This window comes from Marmota marmota, unplaced genomic scaffold (assembly GCF_001458135.2).
Source record: "Marmota marmota marmota unplaced genomic scaffold, marMar, whole genome shotgun sequence".
NCBI lineage: Eukaryota > Metazoa > Chordata > Mammalia > Rodentia > Sciuridae > Marmota > Marmota marmota.
The window spans coordinates 31,688,687-31,705,020 of NW_026000142.1; the positions used below are offsets into that span (position 1 = coordinate 31,688,687).

The 16,334-nt window shown below is 33.1% G+C and overlaps 1 protein-coding gene across 9 annotated transcripts in view; it reads right to left on the bottom strand.

Moving 5' to 3' along the window:
• The window catches only part of Cacna2d1 (calcium voltage-gated channel auxiliary subunit alpha2delta 1), a 444,702-nt gene that overhangs the window by 123,684 nt on the left and 304,684 nt on the right, over positions 1-16,334 (bottom strand). For all 9 annotated transcript variants that reach the window (XM_048786232.1, XM_048786240.1, XM_048786238.1 and 6 more), the window contains exon 7: positions 5,758-5,889. In XM_048786232.1, the coding sequence (XP_048642189.1) occupies positions 5,758-5,889 (132 nt within the window). The remainder of the gene's footprint in view (positions 1-5,757; positions 5,890-16,334) is intronic.

Below are 16,334 nucleotides of genomic sequence, written 5' to 3' on the forward strand. Positions count from 1 at the left end.
TCTACTGTCATGGAAGGAGACCCTCAGGGTTATACAAAATTACATACAAGAGGAAGTGAGGGGAAAGGGAAAAATTATTGGTTTTAAAAAGTAATAGTTGGGGCTGCGGATGTGGCTCAAGCGGTAGCACGCTCGCCTGGCATGCGTGCGGCCTAGGTTGGATCCTCAGCACCACATACAAATAAAGATGTTGTGTCTGCCGAAAATTAAAAAAATATATATTAAAATTCTCTCTCTCTCTCTCTCTCTCTCTCTAAAAAAAAGTAATAGTCACTTCAATTTAAGCTTTATTTGTACAGTGATCCACAAATATGTTAAATATATCTAAAGTTAATGCATCTAAGGTTAAATAATGTGTCTACTCACAGATATCCAGGTAAAAACTAGATGGGAATTTTTAAAGATAATGAATCCTTGAAGGCATTATTTTTACAAATATCACAAGTTCTGAGGCTTCACCTTTATTCCATTTTCTTTACATTGGTTAGAAATCTATCAAATGTTTCTTTAATAACTAAACTAAAAAGCATTACCCTTTGGACTACCCTTGTCATATGCTATCTGATCCTTAAAGTATTATCAAACTATTTTTCAAAAAATTTTACACAACTTAAGAAAAATTGTCTACCCACAAGGAAGAAAAGTCACTCCATATACCTCACAAACTGGTTCTATTGCATTTTATTTCAACAGATATAGCAACAATGATGTCACCCAGAGATCTATTAAACACTGATGCAACACATATTAGCTACCTTTAGTTGTAATCACATGGTTTTAAAATGAACAAATGAGGTAAAGAAAAAATGAATTAGTAATTAGATGTAAGATTATTAATCATTATCAATAAGATTAATATCATAAGGCAGATAAAACTGATTTTTTCTATTTTTTTTTCTTTGTAAATGCAGCTAATTATCTAAACAGGGTAAGTGTTGCCTACATTGGCATTTCAATGAGCCACCGATTCTTAATTACAATTCTAATTACTGCAGTAATTGTTACAATTTCAGGAGACCCTAATAGGTGAAATGAGTAGTTTGTACTTACAGTTTTGGATAATGCATAAGAATTCACATAGTTGAAATCTATGAAAATAGTTTTAACAGCTCTGAAGTTAATATATGTAAACTAAGACCTCCAAAGGAAAGAACCCATAAATCAAACTAATTTTCTAAAAAGCTATAGTCAATGAAGATATCATTAGACATGGGTTCTAGCTACTTTTTAAATTTTGTTTTTAATTAATACATCAAAATTATACATTATTAGGGTACAGGATGAAGTTTTGACACATGTAGACATTGGATAATGATCAGATAATGGTATTTAACATATCCCAAACCTCAAACATTTATCATTTCTTTTTAGTGACAACATTTAGAATCCTCTCTTCTAGTTACTGAAATACCCACCACAATATTTAAAATTATAGTCACCCTCCTGTAGTACAGCAGGATTTATTCCTACTGTCTAACTGTAATTTTGCATCTCTTGACCAATCTTTCCCTATCTTCTCCTCACCCCTACTTTGCCAGCCTCTGGTAAGCATTATTGGATTCTGAAATCATTTCAAGATTCAGATTCATCTATGCCAAGAGCTCTGTGACTGGGGCAAGTTACTCTAGTCTTCCTGCAGAACAAGCACTGTGAACTTAGAAAATGCTACAGGCCTGGACAAACAGCAGATGATGTTAACATCATCTTGCTCAGCATCCCAAGTGACTGGTGAAGAAATACATACAAAAGCATAACATGCATTAGCCAAAGTATAAAATGATGATGAAGGCAGTATTCAGATGAATCAAGAACTTCCCCTCCTTTTATCATTACACACAAGTGACCTATATTCCAAATGGGACAAAAGAAAGAAGGGGGTGGGGATAAAAAATGTAAGAAGGGAGAAGCAAAAGGAGAGTGAGCAGTGATTTCAAAAGCTTATTTTCCAGGAGTTTAGAAAGCAGGTAAATGTTCAGTCCAGAAAGAGATGCCTGAGTCAAATTTCCACTACTAACTAAACAAACTACTTCTCACAATCAGCTCCGATCCTGTCAGCTCTAGTAACCTCCTTGTTGGAAGCTAGTGTTTCCACGTGTTTTAAATAATCTGATAAACTAAAACCATGAGGGTAGCTGATCATACCCAAATGTTCCCTATATCCAGGCAATAGGATGACAAAGATATTTAATGCTTTTTAGTCTCCTAATAATTGTATAATTCAACTATGATGGTCCTCCTTGTTTTCTTCTGATGGTCTTCTGAAGGTCACTACCACGTCTAGTGTGGAAAGAAGAATTTGTAAACTTGCTCTCTGGTTCTGGAAAATGTTTGCTTTACTCCAACAGTATGTGGCTGTTCAGTAACTGGAATCTTAATGAACAAGGATATATTTAGAATGTTGTGAATCAGAGGATACTAGTTTCTAAAAAAAAAAAAAAAAAATTAGTTTTATTACTCTGTGGCAAGAAGCCTCGGGAAAATAAAAATGGGTACCTTACAGAATTAGATAAAGAGTATTATAATATTCTGCATTTGAGTGAATGTAGGAAATAAATTTTGTTTGACCCTCAGAACAATTTTGTGAAGTAGACAGCTTTGACAGATTTAGAAGTAAGTAGTATATGACAACCAGTTAGGTATAAATTTCAAAATGAACAACAACAAAAAAACTTTTTCCTAAAAATATGTTCCAAATATTGCATAAAACATACTTACACTAAATATTTCTTTGCTGTTTACCTGAAATTTAAATTTAACTGGGCATCCATTATTTTTTCTGGCAACCCTACGGAAAACTGACCCAGCTAAAGTGATAGGCCAACTCCTCTACGTTGTCACTGTCATGTTTAGATCTCCTTCAATATGTCTATGTCAGCTTCCAACTCAAATGTTTGTAACCTTGATAATGTCTCTTAATGGTTTAGATGGAGACTGGGCTGGATATAGGTAAATTATTATAGTTGATAAGCACTGCTGCAGAAATGTCTGAATTGCGTTTTCAAAGTACTTCTTGTCATATTATCTAATTGATCATGACACCTCCAGAAGTTAAACCAAGAAGTTATTTAGGCCCCTGTTTTTCAGATATGATGATTAAAACTCAAAGTTCAGGAGGTCTATCCAGCTAATAGGGACATCCTTCCTGGAAGGCTAAGTCTCATATATAAAAATTCAACTAAGGAGCATACTCTGTATTCTGTTCATCATTAACATAACAGATGATATTAATAGGGTGTTTCTAACCTTTGAATCAAGAGACAAACAGGAACGAGCCACTTTACATTAGTTTGGCTTACATCAAAATGATAAGAAAAGGAAGGATTGTCTATTAAGAAATTTTTTTAAAAAATAACTTCATTTAAAAAAGTATTTTAAACATGTTTAAAGTGTTAAGTATACTGAAAATATGATGTGGTATAAGCAGGTTTTTCTGCTTTTAAAATTATAACATTGTCTTAGTGCTTTTAATAAAATAGGTTGGTTCTATTGTGTCATTATCATCATAAAGAGCAACTCAGCAACAGAATCACTAAAACAGTTGGAACTGCATGAAACGTTTTCCATAGCAGTCAAGAGAGCCATTTTAAAAACTTCCTCCAGCAAGTCAATGAGCCAAGCCTGACAGTCTTCTGGTGAGTTGATTTATCTGACAAACCCTGACTTAAAAACTACATATTGGGCACAGGATTGCTTTCACAACGAATGCCCCAGAGGACGACATAGATTCAGCCAAATTAAACATCTAATGATCCTTCTCAAGATGAAAAGAACAAATGTCAGCACATTTGAAAATACCTATTAGGGTTAAAAAAAAAAAAAAAAGAAAAAACAAAGACTTCATCTCTCACTTAGTTTTTAAAATGAAAGAATTATTGAATATGATATTTGTAAGTTTGAAAGTTAGCTGCTGTTTGTAAAATTACCACCTTGCAGGATTCATTAGAGAACCTATCTTTCCTTGCACCTCTGGCTCTCTCCCCATGTTCACAGGTACTCTTTCTTGCCTCTCTTCAGCCTCTCCCTCTAGTAACACTTTGTTGTCTCTCTTTCTCTGCATCATCCATTTCTCTGTGATCCTAAACTCTTGTTTTTTCATTATTATCCAAATTTTCTCTCACTTTTCTTTTTCCTCCTTTTCCCTCAACTTATTATATATGGAATTTTATACAAAGGTAATATTTTTAAAATATTTAAAAACTACATAATTCTGTTATGATTAAAAACATTCTCATATTTGTGTATTATTAGATAGAACATCAAGTATCTAATTCCTATATTTTAAAATTGTACTTGAAAATGCTTTATAAAACCTAATGTAATTTAAAGGATTATTATGTCAGGTTTATTATGTGCATGAGTACTGTTGCTTTTTTCCTTGATATGATCTTATAGACTAAAATTCACAATCTTGTGATATATAGTATTTGACATGTTAATAAAAGTACTTAAGAGTTTTAGAAGTATTTTACTAGAGTAAAAAATTATTTGTGTAATGGAAAATTCAATTAGGATAAAAACCTAGGTGATAATTTTCCCATATCAAGTATTAACATTAATGTTTTATTATAATTCATTTTTTCAATATCTAATACAAACTTGGCCTTTCCAGGTGCTCTGGATTTCCAAAATAAAGATTTATTACCAGTCCTATGATCTGGCATTTGTAACCATGCAGGCATTATAACGTTTTTAAATAATTTGAGAATTAAGTCTATACTATTATTTATTTTTATCATAATACAAATTTATATATAGTTTAATTTTTTATTCATTCCTTTTTACTACTAAGTTACTTTTTTACTGTCACTATTTACTATGAATAATTCAATTTGCTAAACATGTTTTTAAAAACTCATGTCTTAAAAATAATTCTATTTAAAGTCATATTGTGGCCATTGAATACCACATTCTCTAGTATCTCTCTGATAATTCAAGTCATGCCTTGGAGAAAGAAATGGCATTTTGTGTTTGTCAGCTCTTCTAAAGGTGACGAAGTTAAAAATAACAACAGATATTTTACTTAAAGTGTTTTCAAAGGCTCTCAGGACATACTAGTTATTAATTTTTTATTTTGTTATAGGAAGTGCCATTTATTTCTTTTTACCCTCCATTATAAAAATAAAGAACATTATAAGATGGGGTTCATTTTTCATTTTAATTTATAAAACACATTCATATCTTCACCAAGTACATATGATTATGTACTCGAGATGCCTTCAAAATTAATACAAACTGACACATAAGAGAGCTCTGTTTTCCTTGTGATTTTATCTTATTTCTTCTTCGTATTCACAAATTCACTGATTCAAGACAAATACTAACATTATTGTTATGAAATTTCAAGTGTAGACCAAAAACCTGGAAAGAGATATTCAAATAGTGTCTAAAAAGTCTATTCATTATCTTTAATGTGACTGACAGATCTATGCTAAGCATTTGGATTCCTACCTCTTATTTAAGGATTCATGGTAGCCTCCTGTGCCAGGTACAGACATAAGAATACCTCTTCATGGTCTCTCTGCAGCCTGACCCAGCCCAGGTACCAAGTGCTACAGTCATTTCTCAGAGGTGCTTCATTTCAAAATGATTTTGATCAACTTAGAGTCATGTAAAACAATTTAGAGCTATGTGAAGATATTTTTTTTTGTTGTTTTATAAAACTGGTGGGATATCAATATAGGAGAAGGTAACAGTGTTCACAAGAAATGTTGAAGGAGATACTTACAATTTCATCTGACTGAATCACTAAGCACTTACCTGGATAATATCGGGCCAGGCCTGTAGCACTGCCAAACACCTGCCACAGCAATGAAGGGTCTTCCTCCCGATTTTTTTTGAAAACTTCATCTAAGGCACTTGTCCAGTTGAGTTCATTTAACACTATTGTTGCTACAAAATAAATAAATAAATAAATAGATTTTTAAACTTATAATTAAAAACTGAATCTGACTTCATTTATTTACAAATATTACACATTCTCATTGCTTTACTGTAAAACTTTTCTAAATCAGTGGTTATCTTAAGTTTTAGACAGAATTATTTCTTCAGTTAAAATGTGATATGAAGTGGTCCTGCTGACATTAACACTGGATATCTCTGTTGTAGGCGTGACTCATGCACTGTAGAATGTTTAGCAGCATCTCTTGCCACTGCCTATAGGATAGAAGCACCATTCTCTGAAGAGACAAACAAAAGGGCTTCCAGATGTGGTCAAATCACCCCTGGAAGCAACACTGCTCTTGGCTGAGCACTACCCTGCTCTACCCACTTGAGAAAGAAAACAGAAGGGCTAGGTGATATTCCTTCTAATCCTCAAGACAAGTTGGAAGACACCTACAAAGTTCTTCTGCAGTTTAAAGACCTCAGCCCTTCACTACTGATGGTGCCTTGTGGTATACTAACATAAATTAGCCTTCAGAGTTAAAATTTTTTTTTTCATTGAACACTGCTTATTAACTGTAGTTACAAAACAACAAAAAGGCATAGAGTTTTATAAAGGAAAATGTCATTCAGAGGTTTGACCACATCACTATTAGAAAATATGAACTAGTTGTTACTTTATTACTAACTTTATAAACAATAGTTTTGATTTCTCCTTTATTTTCCTGGTTATTCAATTAATTATAATATGGGGCTAATAAGGACCAGGCATCTTTTGATGCCTATTTAATAACTTCTCAGTAATCTTGGATAGGTATTATAAGTATATCATGCATTACAATGAAAGTCATTTGAATGTGGGATGTGAGTGAAAATACTATATAATTTATAATTATGGGTCTCTGGGATCATAGCATACTAACATATTAAAAGTTTAGTTGGCATAGAATATAATTTTCCCTGTACACAAAAGATCACATATATAAGGTCATGTCTTTATATGTAAAATATGTATTATTCTTCCAGCAGGTTAGCAGGTTGGGCCATGCTGCATTTAGAAACTCCAATCAAGCCTCAATAGTGGAAATGTGCTGAGGATAAGGACGGGAGACATTGTTTTACTTTATTCTTTCCTACATCCAGAGAAAATAAAGCCAACAAAGCAATCAGTTAAATCATGCACAAGCTTTTACAAAGGTAAAAGAAAAAAAGATCTTTTGTCAAGAAAGATGCATAGCATATGTGTTTATATTTTAAAGTTTGTGTCATTTACAAAAATGAAAGAAAGGAAACAGCAAAAACAAGGGAATTGTAACATTGTTCTGGGACCAGCATCCTGATGTGGTTCTCATTATTGAAAACTAACAAGATTTTCATCTTTGTGGATGTGATTACTTTCAGAAAGATAAGTTGTGTGTGTGTGAATATTCATGAGCTGAGTCAGATCCACAGTGCATCTGAGATACTGGAGAATTCATATTCAAGAGCATGATCCAATGAACACTAAGTGGCCAGTTATAAGAAAATTTACATTCACATAGATAACCTGAACTGATACTCCCTATTCATGAATATTTATTTTAATATACAAAACATCTTAGGAAGACAGAAATCATAACTTTTTAACATTCATGACTTGTTATTACAAGTCACATTATTCTACCACACAAATAGTATTTATTTATAATACAAATAGACTTCATTAATCCCCATCTCTTCTATCTCTTCAATTTCCTTGTCTTTTTAATTCACATCAAGCAACAAACTGGCATCTCATTATTTTTAATAAAGTTTTATTTGTTTACAAGGCTACTGATTTTTTCTTAATTTCATTTGATAGCTTAACAATTATTAAGTATTAGGCACTGACACAGGGATGTAAACAAGGGAGAGAGTATGCTCTGCAGTCTTTAATCAAAGAAACACATTTCCTCAGATTACGGAAAGCAGCTAAAAGTGTCAAAAAATATATAAATTATCAAACAAATAAACAAGCAAAATGATCTTATTTTGGACCCTTGGTTACTTAGTTGCATTTTCTTAAACCAGATTATGAGTTAACTTGAAAAAATATACACATATGATTTTCACAACCTGAAATTAACAGACTTTTCTTAAATACTACAAAATTAAAGAACTCAACCAGAATTTCTAAGGAAGCTGACATTTCTGTCTCTGAGGTACAAGCATGCTCAAGATAAAGCAGTGCTGAGATCACTGAATACTCAGCAGATGATGGAATGAAAAGCTAAAACACAACATTGTCCATGCTAAAGCTCGTTTGTCCTTCCCTGGAGGTGAACTGTTGTCCCTGCAATTTCGTTATGTCTGTACACATACAACCAATCCCTCCCCTTCTTCCTCTCTAAATTTGTAAATAGGTTTTATATAGGAAGATTTTTTTAAAGTGATTCTGGTTAAAACTGGGGAAAAATCCAAGTGTGTTAGTTAAAAGTTGTAAAATTTAAGAAACCCCAAATAAATTATTTTTTAAATAATTTCAAATATTTCTTGTCCACAAATAAAACACCCTCTTTTACTAGGACAGATATATTTAATAATGTTGATTCTATTTCTGGCTCATTATCTATGAATTGTTGAGGATTATTTGAAATTACCTTGTATTTGATATTTTCAATAGTATCTTGTATATGACATTGTATATATATATACACAAACACACTGTATATTATATCTGCTTTTTTCATCCTCATCCTAGACAAATAGTAATGTTTTACACCCACAAACTTGTTTGAACTGATATTAGAAGTATGAGTGTCTTTTTTACTACAGAAGACTAAACAATCAATGAAAACCTAGCCTGAACCTACCAACACCAATCAACTTAGCTAAGTATCTTATGACTATATTAAGAGTAAAATTAGTACTCATTTTCTGTTACCTTTTATAAAATGAATATCTTTATCTGTTAGAAAGTTGTATTTTGCAAAAAAAAAAAATTAAGTCTTTTATAATGCTCAAGGCCAAACCTACTAAAAGCAGAGAATACTTAGAAAGCAAACCTTGACTTAAGGGCCTCTATTCTGAATGGCATCATAGGATTTCACTGATAATTGATTCAAAATGCCAAGCATACAGCTCTTTTCTTCATCTACTTGGCTTTCAAACACATGGCCTTGGTGTTCAGCAATCCTCCTTTAAGAGTATTTATTGTTCAGTCTGGCTTCTCAAGGGAAGAAAGAGAAATCCAATTTGTAACAGCACAAAAGAAGTACCTTACATTTTCTTTTAGTTCTTCCAAAAGTACGTGACTCTTCTATCCATGCCTTGTTTGTGACATGGAATACAGAATCATTGAGAAGCTCTGAATTTAATTTTCTTCTGCAAACTTCAACCAAAAAAAAAAAAAAGATGCATTATTCCTCCCTTTGAAGTTTGAATTGGCTGAATGTATTCTGTTGATTTATTCAGGGTTCAAGTCCTCACTATGCACTGAAGGTACTATATGGCAGTTTGAAAAACCTCAACATCATACATACTGTCCACAACAGCTTTCTATTTTTAAGTTTTATTGAAATATCAATGACATAAATTATTTCATATTGACATATTAAAATGTAAAACTTGATGTTTTCATATACGTATATATTGTGGAATAATTATCACAAGCTAATTACCTTATCTATTACCTCTAAGCAGCTAACACTGTGTGTATTTGTTTGTGTATATTGAGGAGATTTAAAATCTATTCTGTTAGTAAACTGTAAATATATAATAGAGTATTATTAATAGAGTATTAACTATCTTCAATCTGCCATACCTTAGGTCTCACTTGAATCACTCATTTTACATAACAAATTTTGTACCCTTAACTACAGCTTTCTAATGAAATTCTAGAGAAAAATATATTTGTTGTAATTTATTTAAAATGTAAATAACTTTGATAAAACTTTTATTAAAATCGTACCTATTAAAGCTATGGAACTGGATACCAAAATTCATTTTGTTTAACAATGCCTAATATAAAGTAAAATAAGTAAAACAAGAAAACTGGGCACAGCACTTACTACACTAGTTTCACTTAACTAATAATACTACTCTGTTTTTATAAAAATTAGCATATGTTATTTAAATTATTGCTACTAGTAAGAAATAAAGTGAGCATAATATTAAATACTTACCGAATTACCATTTTATATGCATTATCTCATTCAACTTTTAGAATAACACTTTGAATATAATAGTAGTATTACCACTTTTGATTAAAAAAGTAAATCCTCAAAAGGTTATTCAAATATCACACAGTGAGAACTACAGAAACTGTGTTTATCAGATTCCAAAATCCCCACTGTTTATGAGCTGTTTCTAAACTCTGATTTTACATACAGCTCTGATACCTAGAATTTTGAATCTAAAAAGCAATACTGCATATTCCTCTGTAACATAATTTTTCTCAACTGGGGAGCAATATCCATTCTCAGGGAAGTCATGGCAACGTTTAGAGAAATTCTCCACAACCAGTACTAGTGGGATGCCATTGGTGTGTAGAGGGCAGATGCCAGGGATGCTCTAAACAACCAATAACACAAAAGTCAGATCCCAGAACAAAGATTATTCAGCCTAAAATGTCAGTAGTGCCCAGCTTGAGAAATTGCTCAAATACAACTATAAACACAATTGGATCATTTAGGAAAAAAAGCAGATTATCAATGAACAATGTCAATAAAGGCCACAGTAACAAGCCTTCAAAGTGAAAGCTGATATATTTTAAAATAATAGTATTTCATAATATAAATTATGTCTGGCTTTCAAGCTACATTTTGGCACTCTTGGCGTTGAACAAATTTCCACTTTAGAAAATCTAACACCTTACCTAAATCTTAACTTAAAACCTTAGCTAAACAAGCAAGTAAGAATTTCAAAATTAGTTTTTAAAACAATGAAATGTATTCCCTTCCACTACTTTTACATTTGGACAGTCAGAATATTAGAACTTTATAGCATTTTTTGCTTTAGATTCAACAGTATTAATTCAATTTCTAAAATAAAATTATACCTTTTATCTTTACAGCAAAAGTTCATTCCATATCATAGTAAATAAGATGGTCATTAAAAGTGTTGCATTTAACAGCTGAGCTGAGCCAGATGTCACTAATTTTATTCATCAATCCTAATCTCTAAAAAGAAAAATGTTAATAAGAAGCAACCCACTGATCCAATTAAGTGCACAGACAAAAAGAATCCACTTTAAGGACTAGACAGTGTGCATAAATATTAAAATGAGTGAATCTTTTCAGTGGATTTGGCTAATGGAATCTCATCTAATCCCAGGGTAAATGAAAGATTAATAAGGCACAGGGAGATGGGAAGAACAAATCTAATCTCTCTAATCATGTCTCAGGCACCGGAAGCCACCTCCCAATGAGGACAGAAGAACAGAAGGCTCTGGGCACGTGGGCACCTTGATGAGGAGATAAGCCTTATTCCTACGGTTAATTTGGTACAAATATTAAAAGGCTCTTGTCCTTGTCAATTCTCTAACCACTGTATGGCTGAGATTACTGGCCTTGCTCCCTATTTCTTTAGTTTCCCGTAGACTGAGCACCTGGCCAATGCCCAGAACACAGCTGTTCAGCTCTAATGAAATCTGCAAATTGTAGAGCACATAGGAGGAGCTCAGAAAAAAAAAAATCCATTTCATTATTAAAGGCAATAAGAATAATGCAAACGAAATAGAAGATATTAGCATCTAATATCATGTCTATTAATTGAAGGATTTCATGTCACCTTAAATAAAACGAAAATTACCTGTAAGATTTTGGGGTGGAATTTGCATAAAAAATGTTCTTAGAATAGGAGGCAAGGTAAAAATTTTGTTTTATTCTTCAAGCATTCTAAGTTTTTCTGTACCTAATCTTATCAAGACCAAATACGTTATTAGTAAGCTTGGTTGCCACAAGTCTCTGTCACTGGCACAATATGTCACTTACATCATTTAACCTCTGGTGCTTCTACTGTGCTTTTTATCTTAAAAAATAAAAAGGAACATGACTATATGAAGGATCCTAAGAGATTGGTGTGAAAGTCAAATACCGGTGAATTTCAATGAAATTATGAATGGATTTTGAATCAGTGAACACAATTGTGAACACATTTTATTACAGTTCCTTTCTTAGCTGGATTAAAAAATTGCAAAGTGCACATCTCCTGTAAATGTGTTGCATACACAAAAGCTTTTTTTACATGTCAGCATAGTATTTTAGTGTTGTCTGTTTTCTTTTCCTTTAACAAAAACACATTTTTTCACGTACAGCAATGTGAATGTCGTACTGTTTATTTTCTATAAATTCACCTTCCTTCTGCCCATCCTCCTATTTTAAAGCTGTCAACATCTTAAAATTCTCTTATAATCAGTTGAAATATTTTCATTTTAAATTTGTGAATGTTACCTAATTTGTAAATATAAATCAGGAGTGTTAGAGTAAATACCTGAAGGGCATAATACAGTTTCTCCCATTAATACTGCCTCATAAGATATTTTAATTAGAAATTTGAGTATTAGTAAATAAAATGTAAAGAAATTTGTTAAATCTCTAGTTCTGCACATTAGAGTATTTCAGTAAGCAAACAACCTGCTAACCTCTGAACAAATGAAAACATTAAAATGCGCATTTAAAAAAATCAAACTCAGAGAATAGAAATGAAGTTTGAAGCCAAATAGAAATGAATATTCAATGGAGACCAAATTTAAAGCACTCCAAATGAAGGTTTTCTTTTTCTTTTCAATTTTTGTGTGTGTGTGTGTGTGTGATTACTGCTTTTCTTGTTGGTAATGCCTTTTTTTCTTTGAGTAACTGAAATTTTTAAAAATGAGGATGCTAAGGTAGATAGTGTAAGCACCATTCTCACCATCCTCCCACTCTAAGATTGCACATTTTTCTGCCAGAAGCAGCCCTTTAACCTTAGGGAGGTATCACTTGTGTAAACCACAACTTCCTCATCTGCACAGAGGGGACAATTACAGTCTGTCTCACAGAGCTGCTCTGACATACATTCACACATACTTAGAACACTGCCTGCCCCTCGTGACAGCGAAAGCTACCTGCCTCTATCTTTATTATCTTCTCAACTTCTTCATACTCATTACTTAACAGATTTTTTTAAGCACATTTTGCTGAATCAGTTCTGATTTAGCAGCTAAAATGCTAGAATGAGTGACTAAAACCTGACATTCTCTCCTGTCCTCAAGGAACCTCTGCACTTGCCCCAGCCCTAAGTTTATGCCCAAGAACAATGCTTGGTTTTGTTGCTGTGAATCTCATGAAGAAAATGAAGTATCAATCTTTCAAAAGCAATTATAAGGCTAGAATACACATACACACACACACACACACACACACACACTAATGATAGCATTTGGTATCTTATACCTTTTTTTTCAAGGAGATAACATTTATAATACAGTATTCCCAGATCTAAAATCAAAACACATTGGTGAATGCTGCTTTGAATTCAGCTCTGACTTGGAAAAATTGTGGTAAGGGAACTAAAGATTATATAAGATGTAACAGGCATACCAGACTCCATACACATGCATGTGCATATACATGAACAAGCACAGAGTATTATGCACATGCATGATCCCATTAAAGCTGAGAAGAAACTCTGGCTGAGACATACAGACCAAATTAGATATGGAATATCTCTTGCCTTTCTCTGAGACTATTCGACTGCACAGGGAATTTATTGTCTCCATATAAATTCAGACTTCTGAATTCACAAAGAGGGATCAAAAAGTATTGGAGCTGACTAATGAGATACGGTTGAAGAGGGAGGATAACAAGGCTCCTGGGGACAAGGGTGATATTGTCAATGAAACACACACTGCTTGTACTTAAGGGTTTATGTCAACCAGTTTCAGAACAAAGAGTTGCCTGGTGATTTTAAGATGGAAAGATCAGATGCACTGAAGCAGAGTACAGAGAAGTCAGCCATAATCAAGAACAGTGATCTTTTGGTTTAAACCCCATACACTCCTTCAGAGTTGGGAGGGAAAATACATCTCAGAAAGTAAACTACAGATTACTACATACAGAGTCATATTCATAAAGGTATAAACAAATTCTAACATTTTCAAGATAATGTGAGATTAATACTCTTAGGATCATCTCAAGTTGCACGTGCATAGAGAATTGTCCACATGTATGCCTTCAATACCTGCATACATACATGCACAGAACTCAAGGTTTTGGAATGCATACAGCAATATGGATATTGACATACAATAATAAAATTATTAATACTGTCCACATTCAGGATGTTTACAACATCATAAATGTGATTTGTTCAGATTTTATTGCACTTATTATAATTATGGACACGCTGAATTTGGATTTATAAATCTTAGCTACTGCATTGCTCAGAAAATACCTTAATAACACAAACATAATTCCTTTTCTATTATAATAAGTTTTATATTTTTATATTTTAATTTTTTATATTTTCTATTCTAATAGATCACATATTTTTAAATTATCCCACAAAAATTGAATTTATCAAATTATAGAAGCTCTAATCATTCTGACATAGCTTTTAAAACATATAATTAAGAACCATGTCAAAATAAATATTCCGAACATAACACTATTAAAATGACTTCAAGGCTTTTGATCTGATGAAATACAATAGAGCACGGTAAACAATCACGTCATGTCATTTCTGGCTCCAATGCATATATCCTCTTTTCTTGTTTCATAGTCATACTTCCTAGGTCTTTTGCAATGCCCTTTAAATAGTCTCCCAATTTTCAACTTCAGATTATTTTAATCTTATTGGTGTCATCATATTCCAATTGGGAAATGCCTTCCTTAATTACAAGTCTTCAGTTATTGTCCACAAAAGCAGGTCTTTCACTACTGGCTTCTTGCATCCTTCCAGTTTCTTTTTACTCCTCTTGTATGTACAGTAAGTTGGAGCCACAATGAAAGACTGTCGCCATTCCCTGAGGATGCAATGTTTCCTGCTGCCTGCCATGACACTGCATATAATGCTGTCTTCATATGGACTGTGTTTCCTTCCATTCCTACTTGTTAAACTTCTCCCTTCTTTCATATTTCAGGTAAGCATCACCTTTATATGGTTGTCTTTAATTTTTTACCATTCTTCCTCCCTTTCATGTAGCAGAGTATAAACATCCTCTGTACTCTCCTGCAGCTTTTATACATCTATTAAAATACTACCCACATTTCACTATCATTGTTTATTTTCATGCCTCCTTTTATACTGTGAGTAGCTTTAAGGTAGGCATCACGTGGTATTTTATGCCCATTGTCTAGAGTAAAGTAAAATAGGCAATGGAATGTGATAGACCTGTTTAATACACAGCTGTATAACCTTGGGAAAACTATACAATTGGAAGTGCCTTTAGTTTTTTAGATATACTGTGCAATGAACAGTAATGACTAAAATGTTTAGGTAAACAATACATGCTTGTTATATGAATATATAAATTGTGACTCTCATGTTGGGTCATATTTTAAGTTAGAGCTAATTTTTCAGTTATAGGCAAAAATATTCTACTTCATTAATCAGCTTTCATTGTGCCACTTTATGTCTGTGCAAGTACAAATGGACTAGTATTTTCTTTTCTTCCTCTAAACCCATATTAATTGATGAGTAGTTGCTGGGCATCATCTGAATTGGAGGGTTTCATCATTCTGGTAAATTGTTAGTTTTGCTTCTAGACCTGTCATATATCAACCAATTTACTGGGAGGTATTTTGAAGAGTTTGCTATAAAATTGTGACCCAATTTTTGAGGGAAGACCACTATAAATATCTAAGAAGTTTTATATTATGTATCTCCCAGTCTGCATGCTTCATTTCCTAATCACTTTGTTTCTATTCAACAAATGCATCCATCCAACAAATATTTATTGAGCACCTATTATGCATCAGGTACTGTTCTAAGTGCTTGAAAAGAAGTAAGGCAATATTTTTTCTTAAAGGTCCAGATATAAATATTTTCATAAGTATTTTCTGTCATTTAGATAGTCTATGTCACTACTCACTTTACAGCCTTAGCAAAAACTCCCATAGACAACACATAAACAGATATATGTAACTGTGTTCCAATGAAACTTTGCTTAGGGAAGGGGGAAGATGGCGGCGAGGGGAGTGCATTACCCCCGTGTGCTGCTTCACTGTGTGGGAGTATGACAAGTCAGGACGGCTAAAGGATATCTTGTTAGGAATTTCCAGCAATAGTGGGGTGCTCCGGAACCTGGAGGAAGGATTTCCATCGCACGAGGATCGGCTACGGGGACTCAAACGCGAGAGGTTTGTCGCACGGAGGGTAACTGCTTATTCAGCAAATCGCCCCGCGGCGAAAGTCTGCAGTGTGCGCTGGGATAGAGACGCAGGGTTACAGCGCTGCAGTTTCTGCCAGCCGCGCAAGCACCGTACTCAGGGCTGAATTCTGGGTTCCAGACGGGG